This window comes from Telopea speciosissima, chromosome 6, assembly GCF_018873765.1.
Source record: "Telopea speciosissima isolate NSW1024214 ecotype Mountain lineage chromosome 6, Tspe_v1, whole genome shotgun sequence".
Lineage (NCBI taxonomy): Eukaryota > Viridiplantae > Streptophyta > Magnoliopsida > Proteales > Proteaceae > Telopea > Telopea speciosissima.
This window is the reverse complement of record NC_057921.1, coordinates 60,376,964-60,397,602: the sequence shown is the minus strand read 5'-3', so window position 1 is coordinate 60,397,602 and position 20,639 is coordinate 60,376,964. Positions and strand designations below refer to the sequence as shown.

General features: G+C 39.8%; 2 protein-coding genes and 1 non-coding gene across 4 annotated transcripts; 1 reads left to right on the top strand and 2 right to left on the bottom strand.

The window, feature by feature from the left end:
• Positions 1–1,247: 1,247 nt before the first annotated feature.
• LOC122664940 (UDP-galactose/UDP-glucose transporter 2-like) lies at positions 1,248–3,707 on the bottom strand. The gene is made up of 7 exons (XM_043860988.1): positions 3,434–3,707; positions 2,973–3,001; positions 2,667–2,868; positions 2,291–2,533; positions 2,045–2,146; positions 1,732–1,839; positions 1,248–1,629 (listed from the first exon to the last, which is right to left on the bottom strand). Exons 1-7 carry the CDS (start codon positions 3,557–3,559, stop codon positions 1,366–1,368), a joined length of 1,074 nt encoding a protein of 357 aa, XP_043716923.1. The 5' UTR covers positions 3,560–3,707; the 3' UTR covers positions 1,248–1,365.
• Positions 3,708–6,830: 3,123 nt separating this feature from the next.
• On the top strand, positions 6,831–6,906 carry LOC122666441. Its single transcript, XR_006333630.1, has one exon. It is a non-coding gene; the product is annotated as a small nucleolar RNA U31b (small nucleolar RNA).
• A 5,852-nt stretch (positions 6,907–12,758) lies between these two features.
• On the bottom strand, positions 12,759–16,033 carry LOC122664012. Of its 2 annotated transcripts, none has more exons than XM_043859686.1 (3): positions 15,006–16,033; positions 13,612–13,747; positions 12,759–13,513 (listed from the first exon to the last, which is right to left on the bottom strand). In XM_043859686.1, the coding sequence occupies exons 1-3, from the start codon at positions 15,837–15,839 to the stop codon at positions 12,942–12,944; spliced, it is 1,542 nt and encodes a 513-aa protein (XP_043715621.1). In that variant the 5' UTR covers positions 15,840–16,033; the 3' UTR covers positions 12,759–12,941. The 2 variants fall into 2 exon arrangements, with proteins under 2 accessions (XP_043715621.1, XP_043715622.1); XM_043859687.1 differs by having other exon boundaries at positions 13,612–13,741.
• Between the last annotated feature and the right edge of the window lie 4,606 nt (positions 16,034–20,639).

The following is a 20,639-nucleotide window of genomic DNA, read 5'->3' as shown; positions in this document are numbered from 1 at the left end:
GCTAGGTTGTATGGTCCTGTACCAACGTGGGCCAGTCAACCAAAGCACGCAAGAGAATCAATATGGATGTAATTTTTTTATTTAACAGGACGAGGCGATAATTTTGCATGCTCCTATGTTTGGGTTCACACATTACGTAACCTGAAATGAATCTTTTACCATAATTCTTAAAAATAAAACTCGGATTTTTTTTTATGCAATGAAATACCGATTTGAACAATAAAAATGGAGAAAAACAAAATCAAAGATATGCTGACAACAATTAAAAACCTTTTTTTTTTTTTTTTTTTTTTTTTTTGGGGTTTTGGTAACTATGAATTTATTGAGATGAACGTGCAACAACAATTGACATCCGTGAGACATGCCTCTTGGAGTCATAGAGTGAAAAGTGGCCAATCTATTCTGCATGAAAAGGATAAGGCTTTTTGAGCTAGAGAATAAGCAATACTATGCAAAACAAAAATATGAAAATGACATGAAAATATAGAACACTATAACTAGGCTGATGATGAAAAATAATGCATAAATTAAAGAAAAACAATGCAAACAAAATACCAAATATGAAACATAGGATGAACTAACAAAGAATATCATGACAATCTATCGACGAGATAAAAAAAAATCCATTACAAAAATTAATGGAACAAGGATCAAGATTGATGTACCATTGACAAAATGACTTTCTAGAGTTCAGGACCTTCAAATTCCATCTCTTTTATTACGGTTTTACTTTTAAATCTTCTAGAGCTACAAGATCCCAACAAAGACGCACATGGCACATGGCATGATAGCCGCTGCCTTGGTGCTATAGTGCACAGTGGTTACTTTGACCTCCACTCCTCGTGGTTCACAAATAATGACTAAAGAGAGAGCATATAGGACTCTGGAGTCTCCTCTGGGGAAATACTTAAGAGCCGGTATCTCCTTGGTCCATGGTTTTAGGAATTAAGATAGAATCGATTTGATTCGAATTGAAGGAATTGACTAGTCCTGATCTGATCTCGAATACCACCAATTCAAACCCATGTGATTGGAGTGGCCAATCTTGCGACCACAAAATCATGAGAACTTTCTGATTTCTAATGTTTAGAAAACTATAGAGATCGTATTCATCCAAAAAAAAATAAAAAATTATAGAGATCGTTGGTTTTTTTTTTTTTTAATGAAAAGTAAATAGATTAGAAACTAAGAAAATTATAGAGATTGGTTACATGACAAATTTAAGATCAAGATCAAAATTCAAAATCTTTCCAAAAATTCTCTCCTTTATATTTTCCATTTTTTTAATTCATTTTCAGATTGGAAATGAAGGAGAAAAATGAGAAATTACAAAACAAATACAAAAAAGTGATCGATTTCTGTTCATCAAACTAAAGACCTCCTTTCTTCATCCTCTTCTTGATTGCTATTTAGAGGGTTCTCTTCTTTGAAAGAAGATTTCAAGGTCTTGGCAATTGCAGGGGAAGTTGTGGATTTAGTGGAGTGGAATTTGGTGGTGTTCTCAGGTAAAAGCTTCAATACGATGCCCATGGATATGAGCAATAGCCCTGTCCCATGCTGTTCAGTTAACGGCTTCGTGAATATCAGGTAAGATAGCAGTAGTGTTACACCCTTTCTAGCTGTTGTTACCTGCGTTTAAGAAAGACAGAGAAAGAAGCAAACGATTTAGAAACATTTTAATGGTGAAAACCCAAGATCTAAATTAAGATTATAAGAGAAATCCAGGCGTACCATGGCTGTGGTAGCAGCCCCAAAAATGGCAATGAGAGACAATACTGAGACTTGACCCACGAAGGTGGCCATTGCTTCAAAAACTAGCACTCCATATACATATGGATGCTGCATCAACACAATCAGTCAAACAAACAAACAAACACTTCATATCCATCAGAAAAGAAGAAGAAAGAAGCAGAATCATAACCATTCAAAAAGTGATCAGCATATGCGTATTGAATAAGACATGCACGACCCAGTTACAACCCTATCCCTAACCAATTACACAATGAAATCCAAGTCCCAATTTATCAATTTCTTTCTTCCTTACCTGCCAGCATGAATTCCAGGCCTTGAACAACTCCCCAGTCAAAACCATGGGAGGAATCAAGAAAGGCAGCCCAACAACAGTTGAGCAGAAGAGCATCTCCATCTGTCCGTGAACATAGTAAAATAAGAACAATCAGATAGAATGTAAATGAATCATCTTCATTTTTCTTCATTTTCACCCCATGGATGAGTTTGCTTCAAGTTTAAAACACATTAAGGAAGGAATTATGAGGGGAACGTGGACCACCTGTGTGGTTTCGGGGTTCATTGTAAAGATTGCTTCCTGGAAATTACCCAAAAATGAGTCCATGATCAAAGCACCAGTCACCATTATAACACCGATTACACTGAAGTTGGGAGAAGTATGAGCATCTGCTAAGGTGAAGATGATCAGACCCACTACAAGAAGCAGAGCAGAAACATATTCCAGGGCCGAATACTTCCGTCTCAGACCTGGAATAAATGCACCCATTACCATCACCGGCAACACCTGTACTCCCACAGCCACACACAAAAGAGGAACCCAATAATCCAGAACAAACAAAAAGGCTAGTAAAATCTAAATCGAAGTTCTAATTTTAGTTTAGCAAAAGGCCAGTGGAGTGCAAGCATTGCGCGCAGACCTTTGTGGATTTGAACATGAGCTGAGCAGGGTAATTCAGAAAAGCCAAAGAACCCTTGGTTAGTCCATGGGATCCCATTAGAACCGCTGAGAGCTTCACATAAGTCTTCCATGGATTCACCATCTGCTTGGTGGTGAATCCCTGTAAGTATAACAATGCCAGATAAACGAAGCCTTGTACAAAGGTGAAGTACCAACCATAACTGAAACAAGACCATGACCCAAAGTCCATTCAGGGATTAGTGATTTCCAAAGTGTGCCATGATTGAATAATGCAGAATTCAGAAGAAAAAAAAATTTTACGAACCTAAACTGGAGACGGTTGTAGACGTATTCCTGAAATAGACAAGGAATTCATTAGATAAATTAACAGCAAAAATGTACACAAGAATGGTATCACTGCGAAATCTTAATTCTAATAAAATTATTCGGAGGATCTAAAAACAGGGGATTCATGATCAATAGAACAATGTGAACGAAATACACATTTAACTCGGAATTCCAACAGCTCCACCCCAAAGCTTAGAACCCGAAAAAGAGATTATAGGTACAAAATTGCGTATATCATTCATGCAAGAAAATAAAACGAAGCAATTCAAGAGAAGAAACAAAAATCAATACAAGAAGCCCCCAACAAAAAGCAAGTTTCCATAAATCAGATGCACAATGTGGCGAGGTAACCGGAGAAATATTGAAAGGGTGATTGATCTCGAGCGACCTTAACTAGGTAACCGAAGAAATATTGAAAGCATTGCATGTGGAACAAACCTCGCAGATGCCATTAACGAGGTAACCGAAGAAAAAACCCGAAGAACAGAGGAAGAATTGCTTCCACTTGGGTTTATCAGAGAGAGAAATCCCAAACAGTGACCGAGGTTGCTCCTCGTTTTTCATCCCTTCCCACCGCTACTGACTCTCTTTATCTTCCGGTACAAGGTAAAATCAAATCAAAGACGGAAAAACCCAATCAACGACCCCAAAGATGACTGGATTACGATCGGAACTTTTTCAAAGGTGGGTGAAATTCCTTCTGCTTCCGTTGCACGTCGAACCATTGACGGAAAGCGCCTTGTCTTATTTGAAGAACAAGAAAAGCATCTCAGGAAACTGAAAAAGAGAGAGAGACAGAAATACGAATTGCTTTTTTCTGCAAATACTGATTTCTTGATTCTTATATAGATTGATTTGATACCCAGAGGCTCAAAAGAGAGAAAGAAGGAGAAGGAGAGAGTGACAGAGAGAGAGAATTTTGGGCTTATTTGGTCCCTGCGAGTGTATTTTAGGAATTGGAGAGTTAGAAGAGTCGCAGAGAAAGAAAGAAAGAGGCAACTGGCAAGTGCTGTGCAGGGGAAGTTAATTTAGGAGGGAAATTTTGGGAAATAGAATAATAGTCGATTTAAGTGCCCTCCCTTTAATTTCTCGCCCGAAATATATTCCCTATATTTTATTACCTTATTTATCGCGTGATACGGTGCTACCAAATCCGTACATACTGTTTATCATCATTCTTCTCAGATTTGAATATTTGATCAGGGAGAGTGATGTAAATGAATAATCGAAAATCTGTATTTAATTTGTGTTTGTGCCTGTTTTTGAACAATTTATATTCAGAAATTTGATTTTCGAAAACTATTCAAATCCATTTGAAAGATAATCAGATCTGATATTGTGGAATAGCAGAACGCACCAATGAGGTGAAATGAAATGGTATCTTATATTAGAGGGCAACAATGTCATTTCATGTAAGGAAAAGAGAGAGATAGACACAGAAGTGCTACCATACCCTACCTCAACCGAATCGTTATCGTCTACGATTCCTTGACCAGTGCGGTTCCCTAGTGTCTCTCACAAGAGGGATGTGGGACCCACCCAGAACACCTGACCAAACATTCTGCCTGGCTGGGGTCCACCCTCCTCTTGTGAGAGGCACTAGGGAACCACACCAGTCAAGGAACTGCATAGGATAAAAATTCTACCTCAACCACTTTGAGAATCTTCTCCCTATTTTGAAAAAAAACACAATTTTTTATGCATGGTTGTGTAAGTACGTACACGGTCATGCCTTATAACCGTTGAACGAAGGTGGAGGCAAAAGTGTAATTACACAATCCTCTGTCCCAACCTTGTTAAATACCCCGTGGGCACTCTCAGGCCCTGCGCTGGTGTAAGGACCATGCAGCTTGATAGCGAGAAAAAGTTTTCTTCCACTATGGGAGAAGGGTTCACTCAAAATCCTAGGGTCAGTAATATTCCCTCTAGTAATGATGGTCGGAAATATTCATCCCCTATTTCAATGATGGACATCGGTGAAAGACTACCTCCTTCACATGGGGGATTTGGATTCTCTGCGCCTTGGGGTTGTGTGGCCATCATGCTGCGTGCAACTCTCAAGTTGCCACCTCAGCATAGGTGCCCATCTAATGGTTGAGCATCGAGCTCGATTCTAATTTGAATTTTGAGTGACATTTTTGAGGAGCTTGATGTCCAACCATTGGATGTGCATCTGTGCTGTGGTGGCGACCTGGGAGTTGCACGCAGCACGATGGCCGTACAACCCTAGGCCGCAGAGAATCCAAATCCTCACATGGGATGAGAGAAGGGTCACTTAACCCCCCTTTTCTCTTAAATAGAGGTTTTAACTTGGACCCAATCTGTCATATATGTCAACAGCACATTCGATCAACTAATCAGCTCTTCAAGGATTGTACAAGAATTCAACAATTATGGCAGCTTGCAGGGCTTCAATAGCTTTTTAGTGATGAACCAATTGCTTCTGCTATCTTGGAAATCTTGTCTCACAGAGATTCACCTAGCAGGGATCAAAGATTGAGGATTGCTCGTTTCTGTAGCATTCTCTGGTTCATTTGGATTGGATGCTGGGATTTAATTTCCAGGCATTGAAATTTCAATCATAGAGAGATTTTGCTGCGAGCAATTCCCTTCGCAAGAGACCATGTGGCTACTATCCATAATCCTATCCACCCTCTTTCTCGGCTGGTGAAATGGTTACCTCCTATTTTTCCATTCGTGAAATTTAATGTGGATGGTGTCAGCCAAAGCAATCCAAGCTGGGATTGGTGGCATTTGCATGTCCCATTCTTCCTCCTTTATTTGTTGCTTCTTAATTGGAATTGGATGGAATTTTACGTTGGTTGCCAAAGCTCTTGTCGTTAGGTATGTCATATGGAAAGCTTCTTTTTTGAACTTTAGAAGAATAATCATCGAGAGTGATAACCTACTGATTATCAATATCTTGAATCATGGTCTCAATGCTATTCCTTGGAAGATCGCTCCAATTATCAGGGATTGCACGTTGTTGTTTCATGGGTTCAAAGAAGTCCTCTTTAGACACAAGGAAAGCTAACGTAGTTGCTGATTTCCTAACCACCGTTGGTGCAAGGAATCAAGAATCTCTCTAGTGGCATATTGCCTCTCCTCAGTGTATTCTTCTTCCATTATGTGTTGATTCTATTGAAACTTTGTTCTTTCATTAATAAAGTTTTTTTTACCAAAAAGATAAAATAAATCTTCTTTCAAAAATAAATAAATAAATAAAAATCGGAAAAACTCAAAAACTCCCTTACTTTTTGAAATCTCATCCAATGGCAAATGATGGTAACAATGCCAACACTTATAAGAGAAGAGAAACGGCTCTTTCTTAAATTCGTGACGGTTACTGACGCCACAACTTGTCGCAGTTACGTGTCCCGTGGTGGTCAAGATTATTTGCATGAGGTGTGGTACCCACGTACTGCCAAACTCCAGAGTTCCCAGAGTTTGGTATCCAACGTAAGTGGTGGGCCAAAGAAAACCTGAGGTAGTTAAAGGCTTTTTAATGTCAGCTCAGCATTTGAAAATACCAAAAATAAAAAATAAAAAAAAGGTAATTTACACATATCACTCCGGAGGTTTGATATGATTTTACTCCCTACTTTTGAAAAATTCTACGTATCTTTTGAGGTTTACAAACGGTAACAAATAAACCCATTCCGTCAATTTATAATTAACAATGTTAAAATTAAAGGGTAAAGTGATAAAAATGCCTCTTCAAGAAAAACGAAAAAAACAAAAACAAAAAAAAACCTGCAACTCATCTTCCCAAATCGATTGGGAAAGATGAGTTGCAGGTATCCTTATAGGGAACACCATGGAAATCAATTCGGAAGAACATGATGAGGTTATTTATCGCCCTAGTCTTACACGCATCGATAGTGATTGACACTCTTATTCACATCTGATTCTTCATCAGATGATAACCTGCAAAACCAAGGGATTGTTGCTCAATTGAATGGCAACGATTCCGCCAGTCTTGAGGATTCAATTGATGAACTCGCTGGCAATGAAACCAGACGCGATGACGAAATCAAATGTGCCATCTAGGATCGAGTTCTGTCGCTCGGCATCGGATCAGAGACGAGATCCATGTTGTGGGCTTTCAAGAACTGGGCACCATGAATTGTAACCTCGTCGCCATCGCCGTGTCGGATCACAAAGAGGGCTTTGTCGCCCGATTTAAAGAGACACTCACTGGTTAAGTCGTGAAGGAGTGCAGGCAACAATGATTCACCATGGATGCGAGCCTCAGAGGTTACAGAACTTTAAGTTAAGGAAGAATCCCGAATGACCATTGATCCAAGCCAGGAAGAAGTGATAATGGACAAAGCCAGAAGGACCGATCGAGCGATAACCTTAAGAACCCTTGAATCGGGTAGCTTAGTTATGAGCTGATTGTGAGGAGTCACAGTGATCCCACCTCTGTGCAGGTGCTTGATCCTACACTGGGTCATGGCGGGTTGAATTGGAACCAACCCCATTTCTTCTTGTTCAAAATTTCTACTTTGAAGTGTCGAGAATTCGATCTGAATTCTTCAGAATGCAGGTGAGGAAGGGAAGAAGAGAGAGTGTCGCAGGTTTTGCTGGTAAATGGGTTTTTTGGTTTTACAGACGACGATGATGATATTAGAGAAAGAAAGAAACTAGGGGGCAGAGATAGAGGAGAGGGAAGAGAAGTTAGCGAGTGCAAAACCTGGAAGCCGTGTGGTTTCCACCCACGAGGGCCACTCGGGTGCTTTGGATTCTTGACCAAAGGAGCATCACTGCCTAAAGCTCTGAACTTCCATTATTTCCGACCAAACCGCCCCAGATTGAAGAAGGGTTTTCCTAAGCCGCCATGGTTTGTTTCTTCCTTTTTAACAGGACTACGATAGGAGGAGGAGAAGAAGAAAGAACGAACTATGGAAGGCCAAGAATTGCAGGAATCTTCTTTCTTCTTCTCGACTGTAGTTTGTTTGAAATGGAGAGAGTGAGAGGGTGATTTATTGAGTGAGCCAATGGAATTCAGTTGGATTAAGAAGGGAAAGATGAGCTGTTTGGGGTTGGGAGTTTAGGGTTATACCTGCAATTCATCTTTCCATTTTTTTCAAACCCTAAGGGATTTGGGGAAGATGAGTTGCAGGTTTTTTTTTTTTGGAAAATTTACACATACTCTCCTGAGGTTTGACGAAAGGATATTTTTACCCCCCAAGTTTGGAAAATTATGTGTACCCCCTGAGGTTTGCAAACAGTAACAAATAAGCCCATTCTGTCAATTCATGACTAACGATGTTAAAAACATGGGATGAAATGACAAAATTACCCTTGCCAAAAAAAAAAAAAAAACCTGCAACTACTCATCTTCCCAAAAAAACCTGCAACTCGTTCACCGGCGTCGATGCCATCCCACTCTTGCCGGATTAGTTCGGTTGTCTTTTGTCTCTAAATATCAAATGCCGTTTGACGCTCCGACGAACACCTTGGCTCGAACCAACCTCCTCACCTCCTCGATTCAACCCAATCTCCTAACTACCTCGGCTTGCCCTGACCTTGTCACCGTTACTCCACCGCCACAACGGTTCAGTACCCCTTCTGAGATGCGGCTTCACCGGAGACAGAAGACCTCAGATTTTGAAAACACTCTGGCGCCCATCTCTCCTTTCTCTACCTTTTTCTCCATTAAACATGTTAGAAATCGTCGCAATTTCTTGTTTTGTCGGATTCTCTTAGCTTCTAGTTTTTGTTTATTTCAGTTCAATTTTTGTTTTGATTCTGGAGAAACCTTGCGGATGCAAATGTTCAAATCGTTGATGGTATTACACCACATGACGTGCTTCGAACTCTCACTTCAGAATTCCTTTTCAAAGGGGTAATTCCAGGGCTTTCTCATATTGAACCCAACAAGCTACGACTTTGCTTAGAATTGATTCAATTCTGGAATTGGTGATTATGAGTCTCGTATTTGGGATTTCAGAAACGGAAGGAGAAGAGGGTTGGGTGGCTTATGGATTCAGTTGCCGGCGATTTGACTGGAACGGAAGGCAGAGGTGGGTTGGCAGCCATGATTGGAGGTTGAGAGGGTATGAAATCGTTGCTGAAAGGTAGAGCTGAAGAGGAAGCAGATGGGAAAAAGGTAGATTTGCGGAAGATCTCTCTCCCGTCTTCAGCATCTTTCTCTGCTTATAGTTTCTCTGTTATTTAATGTTTAAACCCCTCTCTCTCTCCCCCCCCCCCCCCCCTCTTCCTTGTTTCTCATCCGAAAAGGGAAAAAACCAAGTTTTCTTCAAAACCCCTTTGCAAAAGAAGATTGACTGATCGAAAGCTCTCTTTTGGATCTATACTTGAAATTTTTTATCTAAACAAAAGAAGATTGGCAGTTCAATTTTCGGGTTCCCTATTACAACTATACTTAAAATTTTGGACTGTCACTGGAAGACTACTGCAGAGGGAGGTGCCGTGAGGAGTTGCATTGCTGCCAGAGGTTTCTTTCTTTTTTTTTTTTTTTTTAAAAAAAAAATCCACCGAAAATCATTGCTTAATTTTGAATTTGAAATCGGAATCTGAATCCAAGATTTTGTTTTTGTTGTTTTCTACGTGAAGTTGCCAGCGATACCTACAGAGAGGAGGAGGGCAAGGACAAGGAGGAGGAAGAGGGTGGGTGTTGTACAGAAGTGGCCATGAGTACGAAGAAGAGTCACTAGAAGACTGCTGCAGAGAGCTGAAGCGGGTGGACGACAGGGTGCAGGTGTCCGGCCATAGAGAGGGCACTGGACGAGGCGCAGAGGGAAGGGGAAGAGGACGAGGATGAGAAGGGAAACTGTATTTCTTCGTTTTGAGTTGGGATCTTTGGAGTTCCAAACCTGCAACTCATCTTCCCCAATCGATTTGGGGAAGATGGGTTGCAGGTTTTTTTTTTTTTGGCAAGGGTAATTTTGTTATTTCATCCCATGTTTTTAACACCGTTAGTCATGAATTGACGGAATGGACTTATTTGTTACTGTTTGCAAACCTCAGGGGGGTATGTAAAATTTTCTAAACCTGAAGGGTAAAAATATCCTTTTGTCAAACCTCAGGGGGGTATGTGTAAATTTTTCTTCTTTTTTTTTCTTGAAGGGGCATTTTTGTCATTTTATCCTTTGATTTTAACACTGTTAGTCATAAACTGACGAAATGAGTTTATTTGTTACCGTTTGTAAACCTCAGGGGGGTACGCAGAATTTTCTAAAACTGGGGGATAAAATCATACTTTCGACAAACCTCAGGGGTGGTATAAATGGATCGAAATCCTCTCCAACGCACATCGTGCGGCTCGGGGGCTTCGATCCACACCACCGCACACATCCCAGTGTAGTGGCATGTGGATCGAGGCCTCCCCAGCCGGACGCTGTGCGCTGGACATCGTCTCACGCGGGAGAGGATCTCAATCCTGTATAAATTACCCAAAAAAAAAATAAAAATCACAGGGTTGGTCAACTTTGTAAAGGTTAAATATAGTGGACATGAATGTATTATCCCAACGGTACAAGTGTCAAAACTGTGAACTTAATAAATTCACCAATAATTATGAACGTTATCGGTCCTTTACTAAATTAGGGCTTTAAATGAGAATGTTAAATAGTGACAAGTGGCACCCCAAAAAAAAAAGTAATGACAAGTGGCAACTGACTGATATGAAGGTTAATAATGCTGATGAGTGATGACAATCAGGTTATGGTGAATCGTAAATTTGCAAACAAAAGGCCCAAAATCCATTCTTAGCTGTCTCATAGCAGGCCCAGGCCCTACCTTAAATGATGGTCCAGTCCAGATCGTTTACTAAATTAGGGCTTTAAATGAAAATGTTAAATAGTGACAAGTGGCACCAAAAAAAATATAATGACAAGTGGCAAGTGACTGATATGAAGGTTAATAATACTAATGACAATCAGGTTGTAGTGAGTCATAAATTCACAAACAAAAGGCCCAAATTCCATTCTTAACTGTGATATATCACTGTCTCATGGCTGGCTCAGGCTCAGGCCCAGGCCCTACCTTCAAAGATGGTGCAGTCCAGAATCCAGATCCAGGCCACCCTTGATAACCAATCTTGTGGCCCGTCTTTGGGTTTCTCTCTCTTGTTGCTTTTGCCGTCGCTATCCTTTGTGGGATATGCCCAAGCCCACATTGGGCTTCTCTGTATATTTGTTTCTTTTGTTTCTCTTGTTTCTTTTGTTTCTTTTGCCGTCGTCCTTTTAACTTCTCTTATGTGATGGGCTCAAGCCCACAATGTAGTCCCTCTTTTTTGGTAGGAACAATGTAGTCCCTCTCAATCCATAGCATATTGGCCCTCAGATATATCCTTCCCTTCGTCTTTTGTGGCATGCTTTATGGAAACTCTTATTATGGGTAAGAGATCGCTACCTTGTCCTGTAAGTTGTACTAGAGGTATTAAAATAGATATAATTTTTTTTATAGGGGTAGGGTGGTACTTGTGTGCGCTCCTGTGTTTAGGCGTAGGAGCCACGCAGCCCGATGGTGTTCTTCTTCCTTTTATTTATTTATGAAAAAATCTTTTTGTATTCAGGGTGGTGAAAAAAAATTGTAAATTTTACTTTTTGTTTTTTTTATACAACAACAACTCAGCTTTAGTTCAATTAAATGGGGGCATAATATAATATCTATATTTATTTCAACCATTGTAAATCATATCATTTCACATGGCTATTAAAAATGTGCAACTTTTGCTATTGACATAGTGACAAGTCATTTTCAAATTATTTTAAAAAACTTATTTTTTCCATAGATTAAATAACTTTTGGAAATGAGAAAGGGGCAATCAAAAGAAGATTAAAATTTCTTATTTCACCATTTTGGTGACAACAAGATACATCTTTTTATTTGAAAATTATTAAATGGAGGTATTGCTTTTAAGGATCTTTTAAATTATTTTCTTAATGTTGATGAGACCTGGGTTCTATGTTTGTCTGAGAAAGAGATAGTCTGGCATATTTTTTTAGGGAAAAAAAACTCTGTCCAAGAGTGTGGCCTACGCCAGCACTCCCATGAGTCTATCTCTCTCTTCCCCATATGAAAAGATAGCTCTGCCCCCTTGTTTTAAGGAGGAGAGAGATAGACCCTCCTAAAACATGCTAGGAGGGTGACCCTCCGATGGCACCCCCTGGGGGTTTCATTTGACTAATGGTTACGCCCTTGTTGGGCCTTAAGCATGCTTTGATTGATGTCTCGGTTTGGGTTGACAGGTGACTAGTGCAAACCATTTGCTTGTGCAAAGCCTCTGTCTTATGACTTGTCAAGGACCAAAATCTTTTGCTTTTAGTCTGCTAGATGATGCTTCAGTGACAAAGCAACTCTTCTTTGTACGCCTTGGCCTTCGGCCCACCGTGCACTGTTTGGTGTTATAATTTAGGCCCACTTCATTATAAGCTCTGTTTGTTTGTAGGTAAAAATCCACATAGAAGGAAAATCCTCATAAAATCAGTATCAAAATTGAAAAAAGATTTTCATCTTATAGAAAGGCGAACAAGGACTGCACGGGCCCGGCATGCCGCACAGTTACACCAAAACTTCCTGGCTTGCAGCAGAGGCACAGGAGGCGAGGCACGAGTTGTTGCCTCTCAATCAATTTCCCCCTCCCTAAACGTACAACCCCATCCCACTACCCCGGGGTCTCTCACTCTCTCTCATTGTCATGTCTAAGTGAAGACAATTGAGAAGACAGTTGAGACAAAGATTTGCAAAAGTGAAACCACCGCTGCCAAAGTGCTCGTCAAACTCCTTTCATATCTCCTTCGTCCTTGACCAAACCCCTCTCGAGCCTCGAGGTGGTTTTGATCATTTTGACTCCCCAAGTATCAAATGACGAAAACCACCTCGAGTTTGTACCAAATCAAACTACCTTCAATTCATTCAATGATAATGATGAATTGTTGGTCATCGCTTGGGAAATTATAGGTTGGTAGTTCTCTCAAGAGAAGAGATCAACCAACAGTTCATCTACCAAAGAACCCAACACCCCATTCTCTACTTCCATCGCCAGTTCGCTTTGTTCTTCCTCAAACTTCCTCCACCTCCCCTCCTCACTCTCCATTTCTCTAACATATGTCTCCCTATTGTATTCCAACCCCAGAGCCATCCCACCAAAAGGCTTCTCATTCACCCAAGCTCTTGCCACCTTCACTACCTCCTTGTAATCAAATCCGTCAGCTTCTTCTGCTACTGCGGCAGTCCCTGTGATTCTTTCCTTGAGAAAATCCAGCAACACACCATCCAGATTCCCTGTTGTTGTCCAGCCTTCCAATGAGCTTGTTGTTTTCATAAGCTTAAGCAACTCAAGTGCCCTTCCTTCTGCCATCTTTGTTTCCGGCTCAACCTCGCATTCTTGCTCTTCATCTTCATCTTCTTGTGACACATTCTGGGAGGAGCTCTCACCAGAGTCATCCTTCTCCAACAATGCAATCCGTTTTCCAAGGTCCACGGGTTCCAGTTGAGCAAGGCTCTCAAACCGTCGGATCTTGTGCATAAGCTTCTGCTTCGTCCCTGTTCAAAATTGTATCAATAATATATAAATACCCAAATCAACCAAACCATTTAACTCTTTGAAAAAGGATATATATGAAACAAGCTAAGACACATACTCTCCATGTTGGCAAGGCTCTGGTGGAAGGACGAAGGGGTCTCCGTCTCTCCATCATCATCTTCTTCTTCTGGAAAATCAAGCACTGAGACTGGGCTAAACTGCTTTTTTTCCTCGTACGTGCAATCTCCCTGTTTCTGTTTTGAAACCAAAATAGTAGAGAACCGTTACAACTTAAAAAACTAGGAAAAGAAACTAAGAAATAGCAGAAAACTAAATTGAAGACCACAGCAATCCGGAAAATCGCGGCCAATAGATGATAGATTCGATTACATGGTTCAATGCTTCAATCCATCCAATCCAATGCCACTTCAAGTGGGCAACCCCCAGTTTTATGGTTACCCTCCATTGTTTCGAGAGTGGTCCACCGTTCAGATTAAATATCCTTAATTAATCCATTAATCACATTAAATTTGAAGCTTCAGAGCAACTAGGCAGGAGCTTAGAAAGTAGAAACTTCTTTCAACAATTAAAAAAAAGTTTTAGAATTTGGAAAAGAACGTAAACGACTCAGGTCAATACTGTCAAATGGAGCAACAGATTCGTCCAAGGGGTTATTGTCTTAATTCCATTGGCTAATTTGTTTTTCTACAACCTCAGATTGGAATCCCCGTTACCCAGTTCTATTTCCATACCGCTTGACCTGGATCTGACGGTTCTTGAGAGACACGTCACGTGTGGCAAGGAACGAAAGTAGAAAAGGTACAACGAGTGGTAAATCCCAAGACCGATGGACGTAGCAGGGTCAAAGCATAGTAGACAACAAAATAATATATTAACAAACAGGTTCCTCATCTTAACTGTTCGAATCTCCGAATCCCGTCCACCTGTTTATATTTATTCATTTTTTTTCCTCTTTGGTTTATCTTCAACAAATTAAGAAAGGGGAAGCAGCGACGTACGGGAGATATTAAGGACCTTAATTTTAATTAAAAATCCACCGGAGTTCTTCACCCACCGACAAAAATGGTGGCACAGAGAATATAAGAATCATAATTACTAAAACATCACCTCTACGGCTCGACCCCCTTCTAAACTGCGTAGAACACTTGAGAAGCTCAGGGATTTCACCGCCGTGGATGATGGATTCTTCATACCACAGAGAAAGAAAATGCGGGACCCAAGAAATTATTTTAAAGAAAGTTAAATTCAAACACACTCAAGTTTCAGGGAAAATGGCCGCCCAAGTTAACCTAAACAGTAACTATTCATATTGCCTCAACCAAATGAAAACTTATGAAATTTCTGGAGTGCCGACTGCAGACACATGGAACAGTGCAAATCGAATCTGCAACTGAAAGCTTACGAAACTAACCCATCAAGAAACCCTCACCAACAGACCGAGATAATGTATCTTATTAATCTGCAGCATTAAATAAGAAGTCGGAAGCTCACCTTTGGGTCTACAGAGTTGGTCGTTGTCTCCATGGAATCCTCACGGATCGCATTGTGTCCTCCGTTGCTCGTCATCTTCTTCTCTACCCCCGAGCATTCTTTACTTTCATCACCTGAGTACTCAGAACTACCGCCAGATGACTGTAAATATTCCGATGTGAAATCACTTTCAGACCAACTGTTACTTTTACTATTGTTGCTGCTGATACTAGAGTTGGTGGTGATAGTGGTAGTGTCACCGTCAGCGGTGGTGGCGCTAACGGCGGCGATGCTACTGATTTGGAGAGGAGAGGGAGAGAAATCCAATGGTTGCTGCTGCTTCTCTTCGATTAAATCTCTAAATGATTTCCATCTTATAATGTCTTTAATCATCACTCTTACCTTGATGTCCTTGATACTGTAGTTTTCCACTACATCCCTTTTCTTCCAGAAACTCCGTCTCAGCCTCCTCGAAAGGCTCCTTGGGAGGATTCCCTGCTTTGTTTGGCTCTTTGGTTGTGACGGAGCCTTCATGGAGGAGAATGGGAGATGCTTGACGACGTTCATCACAACCTCTGATGCTTTGTGGAATGCAGAGATCGTCTTGGAAGCAGCTTTGGAGCGGCTTCTCATTAGTCTGCAATAGTGATTTGAATCTCTTGATTTGAGATCCATTTCGACCAGATTTCGAACAGTTTTACGACATGCGTGTCGAGGGAAGGATCGGAAGCCGTTGGATGAACATGAGCTAAAGTCGTCCATAAGAAAATCTTTCAGCATTTGGGGCCTCTGTTCGATTGGGAACGGTTTCCTCCTTCTTGACTCGCTCCCTGGATCAGAACTCAGGTAAGCCATGGCTTTGGAAAACTAGAACCTCTAAGCTACTAACCGTTTCTGAGATAAAGTGTATGGATCTGCAGGAATTGGAATGTGGAGTTGGGGAGAAGAACAAGGCGAGACGAAAAAAACAATAAAGAGATTGCAGAGACAGATATGTGGAGTAGGTAACAAAGGCTTAGAGCCTGAGTCTATCTGTTTGAAGATTGGTCAGATTTATAGGGAGCATTAACAGTGAAAGAGAAAGAGCGTAAAGCTGCCATCAATTCACTTGCTGGTGTTTCAGAAGCTTTGTTGCAAACTAAGAGAAAGAGCGTAAAGCCGCCATCAATTCACTTGCAGGTGTTTCAGAAGCTCTGTTGCAAACTAAGAGAAAGAGTATAAAGCCGCCATCAATTCACTTGCAGGCGCTTCAGAGATCTTTTGCAAACTTAGCAGCTTTACTGATCTGGGATCAAATGTGAAGGGGAAGAGCAAAACGAAAGTACGAAACAGCAAGAGATCGAAGAATAGAGAGAGAGAGAGAGAGAGAGAGAGAGAGAGAGAGAGCTGAGAGTAGAGTAGAGTGAGTGAGTGAGTGAGAAGATGAAAAGTGAAGTAGTTGAAAGTTGAAAGGAGAGACATTTAAAGGGAAGGATTCGAAATGAAAATGGTGAAAAAAGAAAGAGAGAGGTAGCTTCTGAGGTGAAGATCTCTAGGTATTCCAGGTAAGAAACCCGGCTAAAGCCACCGGGAAGGAGAGAGACAACAGAGACGAAGAACAGGGGAACGCACGAGCGTGGATGCTTCTTGTTAGGGTTTGAATATTAACAGAAAAAAAAACTCATATTTCTTTTCTTTTCTTTCTTTTATCAACACAGACAACAGTTGCCACGCCGGATTGGGTGGAGATTCTCTCTTGGACTAGTGCAATACCGGCATGTCGCTTTGCGGAGACACCTAGTTGACCTAATTTCTCTTTATATTTTCTTCCAAGAGTTGCACACGTGTGGATGAACTGTCGTGGGCTTCCAGCGTCAGAATGGAATCTTGATCAGCTATAATTCTTTTGGGATCTATTTTGAGGTGAGTACACACCTCTTTCATTCCCTGATCCCAATCTGATGGTGGCCACTATCATGGATGACGAATAATTATGCAGATCAGATGGATTTGGGATTTAGTAGCTAGAGATAAGAAAATAGCTAGGGTTTTACACCAAAATTAATAATAATAGGGAAATTTTGTAATAATTTGAAAATGAGGGGAGGGAGGGTGCAGCATATCATTGATTCATTGATATGATTCGCGATTCGGAGCAGCGACATGGCATGGGCCTGCATGCATGCTCATTGCGCAGAGAGTTCAGTAATGACTAATGATATTTTCCCCCACTTTATGCTTTCGCGTACTCCTACTAGCTAGTATGAACACATAAAATAAGGAAAGGATATGTTATTTGATGGTGGGGAGTAATGATTTAAAATTTTGAAATTGTCGTATACGGTATACCTCCCCTCCCGCCCATGGTTAAACAAAGACACGTGTCAGTAGAGCCCAAAATATTGCATGGCCATGGTTGGTATATGGGAATGGGCGATTACGAAGATGAAAGAACGGTCAGTGACTCGGTGGTGAGGTACCGAGTCTTCATTTTAATGAGACTTCAAGTGGTTCTCTTTTCATGCTTTTAGCATGAAAGGTATTATAGAAAATGCATGCATAACTTGGGCTTTATATTAAGTATGACATTGAATAGAGTTGATTGGAAAGCAAGGATCCATGTAGCTGATCTCATTTATTTGAGACAAGGTTAAGTTGTTGTAGTATTGGTTTTGTTTTTTAGAAATCGTTAAATATTAAAAATCGACCAGACCACTGGATAAGACCATTTGGACTGAAATGAAATAAAAAATATGCGTTTTTACACTTTCTTCTATAATATGAAAAGTTGAGACCAGATTAATAATAGATCGATGAGAAACCCCTAAGGGACTATTAAAAGAAAATCGATATAGCACTGAATCTGATCAGATTAATAGTTATGGGTTTCAATTTTGCTTTTGTGGTCTAAACATTTCATTAGTTTTGGTTTTGATCTACCTGATCAATGTAGAAATTTAAGGGGGGGGGGTGATCGCAACCAAACCAACGTGTTGACACCCCTGGCTAATGGTCCTAATCATAGCTAGCAAAAATAGAAAAAGAAAAAAAAATGAAAATAGACGATACGAGTTTTAAATGGCGTAAAACTCCAAATGATACAATAAAAAAAAATAAAGAACAAAAACAGCAGGTACATGTTTTAAACATGTAGATCTCCTAAAAAAAAAAAAGACAAAAAAAACCCGGTAGTATACTCATATAAATTGAAGAATTTATCTGAGTACCTACATCTAATGTTCCTTATAACATCTAATATTAATGCATGCATATATATTCCAAAATCAATTATACTTTCCAAGACACATTAACCAAAATATAATTCCAAATTCATACACCATTAAAAAAAAAAAAAAAACACATGTCCAAAGTCCTATTGAATAATGTGGCTTAGTTATGGTGTTGTTCATTGTTATCAACACAACCAACACATTTTCGGAGTGATACATGCTTAGTTGGAATTGAGAGTCATCATTTTAAAAATCCTTTAAATAGATGCATCAATTTGTAGCTCAATTTCAAGATCCATGTATTGAACATGAGTTAAAGTTGATAACATAAGAAATATAATCTTTGAGTCAGTTTTACGTCTGTAAAAGAATCAGGTCAACTGGAGTTCAATAGAGAGGGAAATGATTAGTTAAATAAATCATTGTTTAATAAATTTAAGGTCTTAAAATGCTCACAAAAAAAAAAAAAAACAAGAATATGTTTTAAATGCTTTTAAAACATAAATACTTTCTGTTTACCTTTTTTCCTTGTATTATTGAAAAACAAACAACAAAACGCGTTTAAAATCGATGTAAAAACAGGAACCTAGTACTCTATATTGTCCTTATTGTGAATGTTAAAAATGCTAACAGAAGGGTCACGTACACTTATGAGTTGTTGATTAGTGAAACAAATGAATTGTCCTGAAACAAATTACCAAAATGCAGATTGTACCATAAAGACAGACAAAGTTGAGTTGCTTTTGAAGCTACAGATGAACAAAAAGGAAGATTGGCTGAGCTAAGCCAAGGATCTTGACCAGCATGTGTTCTTGTCGGAAATCATTTTAAAATCTCCACAACGATAACCAATAAAGAATTTACGATACAAGTACAACGTTTATTTGGTGATCAAATTAAGCCAATTCAAATATGGCCATCTCCGTTTAAGTTTGTACTTTACTATTTGGTGATCTTTTCTTTTTCCTTAAAGAGAGCTCCCACGCTACTAATGTGGAGAGGAATCTACACATCCCATCAATGGTGTTCTTAAAAAGATATCTACTATATGGTATTTACATTTTCAGAACAAATTAGAAAAAATATTAATATAAAAGAGCAAGAAATCGTTGCTTAGTTGCGTGACATTTGCACCAACGTAGGGGCAAATGAGAACATGCAGAGGCAGGCATCAATATGGGTGTGATTTTTTGTTTTCACAGTTATTTTTGCATCCTCTTGTGTCTAAACGCAGTGGCCATGTGACCAATAAATCTTCTTTTTTCCTAAAAAAATTGTGACCAACAAAACTAAATATTGACACGGTGACAATCTTTTTTCATTACTTCGTACACTTTGTGGGCTTCGCTTTTTGGCCAGAAGCCCACATTTTGGTGTGAACCCATTTATGAGCACATATGGGCCCATGTGAACCTGGGAATTTTAATATCCCCATGCTATAACATCAGACTACTAATCGCTACATGATATTAGATTTTAATCCTCTCAAATTCTTAAAAGTGTGGAGTACGGCAGTGCTAGGTGGAGACATCAACACCTGGTAGCTTGGACATCCAACGGTCAACCATTTTTTTTTTTTTCTCTTTTCTTCTCGAGCGTGACACCGTTGGATGTCTTAGCTGCTAGGTGTCAACATCTCCACCTAACACTGCCGCACTACACACTTTTAGGAAAATTAGGAAAATTTATTGAAATTTTACATGTGTAGATTGTTGAAGTATCTAATAAAAAGGCGTAAGCTTTTTCATGAAAATGCTTAATTGGAATATAAAGTCATCCAAGATCCAGAGTTTTTCAATGTGGAATTATTTTCAGCATAGATCACATAGTATAATCTTTCATATTCACTTTGTGTGTGTTGGAATATACTCTTCGAAGAAAGTTCTTTGTGGGGAGCGTGTGTCCTACGTCAACACATAGAAGGGGCAAAATGATTGCCCTACCCCATGAAAGGCAGTAATGTCCCACCCTGTTGATGTCATTGCATGTGTGCAAGGGTCACGCTCCCCCACAATGAACTCTTGTTGTATTCTCTTTGTTTTTAACTACTATGAAATATTTGCACAAAAAAAAATTACTATGAAATATCAATTTTATTGTTTTTTCATAGGGTTGATGTTCTGTGTCCCGTAGCGTAGTTTGTGCCCAGACACATGGGGTCAGTATTTCTGCCATTCAGGGGAGCGAGGCGGTCATTTTGCCCACCCCCATGTGTCTGGGCGCAACCTGCAACCCCAACGCAGAGAACAGTAGGCCTTTTCCATAATATCCTGTCGGTTTGGCTATATATCACGTATTTGATGTTTTTCAGTTTTCTATAGTGCCCAAACGATCAATAAATTAGTTTTTTGATCAGGGATTTAGTTCACGGTATTGAATCATATCAGACAGATATTGGTATCAATCATGGCCAATAACTATACGGATCAACAGGTAACGCAAATCC

What these genes read in the sequence shown, in the direction of transcription:
- LOC122664940 (XM_043860988.1), bottom strand. Translation starts at nt 3,559, where the DNA reads ATGAAAAACGAGGAGCAACCTCGGTCACTGTTTGGGATTTCTCTCTCT. An exon ending in CCTGGAATTCATGCTGGCAG is followed by an intron (nt 1,840 to 2,044) that starts GTAAGGAAGAAA and finishes GTGTTGATGCAG; the next exon opens with CATCCATATGTATATGGAGT. An exon ending in GGGCTGCTACCACAGCCATG is followed by an intron (nt 1,630 to 1,731) that starts GTACGCCTGGAT and finishes TCTTAAACGCAG; the next exon opens with GTAACAACAGCTAGAAAGGG.
- LOC122664012 (XM_043859686.1), bottom strand. Translation starts at nt 15,839, where the DNA reads ATGGCTTACCTGAGTTCTGATCCAGGGAGCGAGTCAAGAAGGAGGAAA. An exon ending in CCAACTCTGTAGACCCAAAG is followed by an intron (nt 13,748 to 15,005) that starts GTGAGCTTCCGA and finishes GTTTCAAAACAG; the next exon opens with AAACAGGGAGATTGCACGTA. An exon ending in GAGCCTTGCCAACATGGAGA is followed by an intron (nt 13,514 to 13,611) that starts GTATGTGTCTTA and finishes AATTTTGAACAG; the next exon opens with GGACGAAGCAGAAGCTTATG.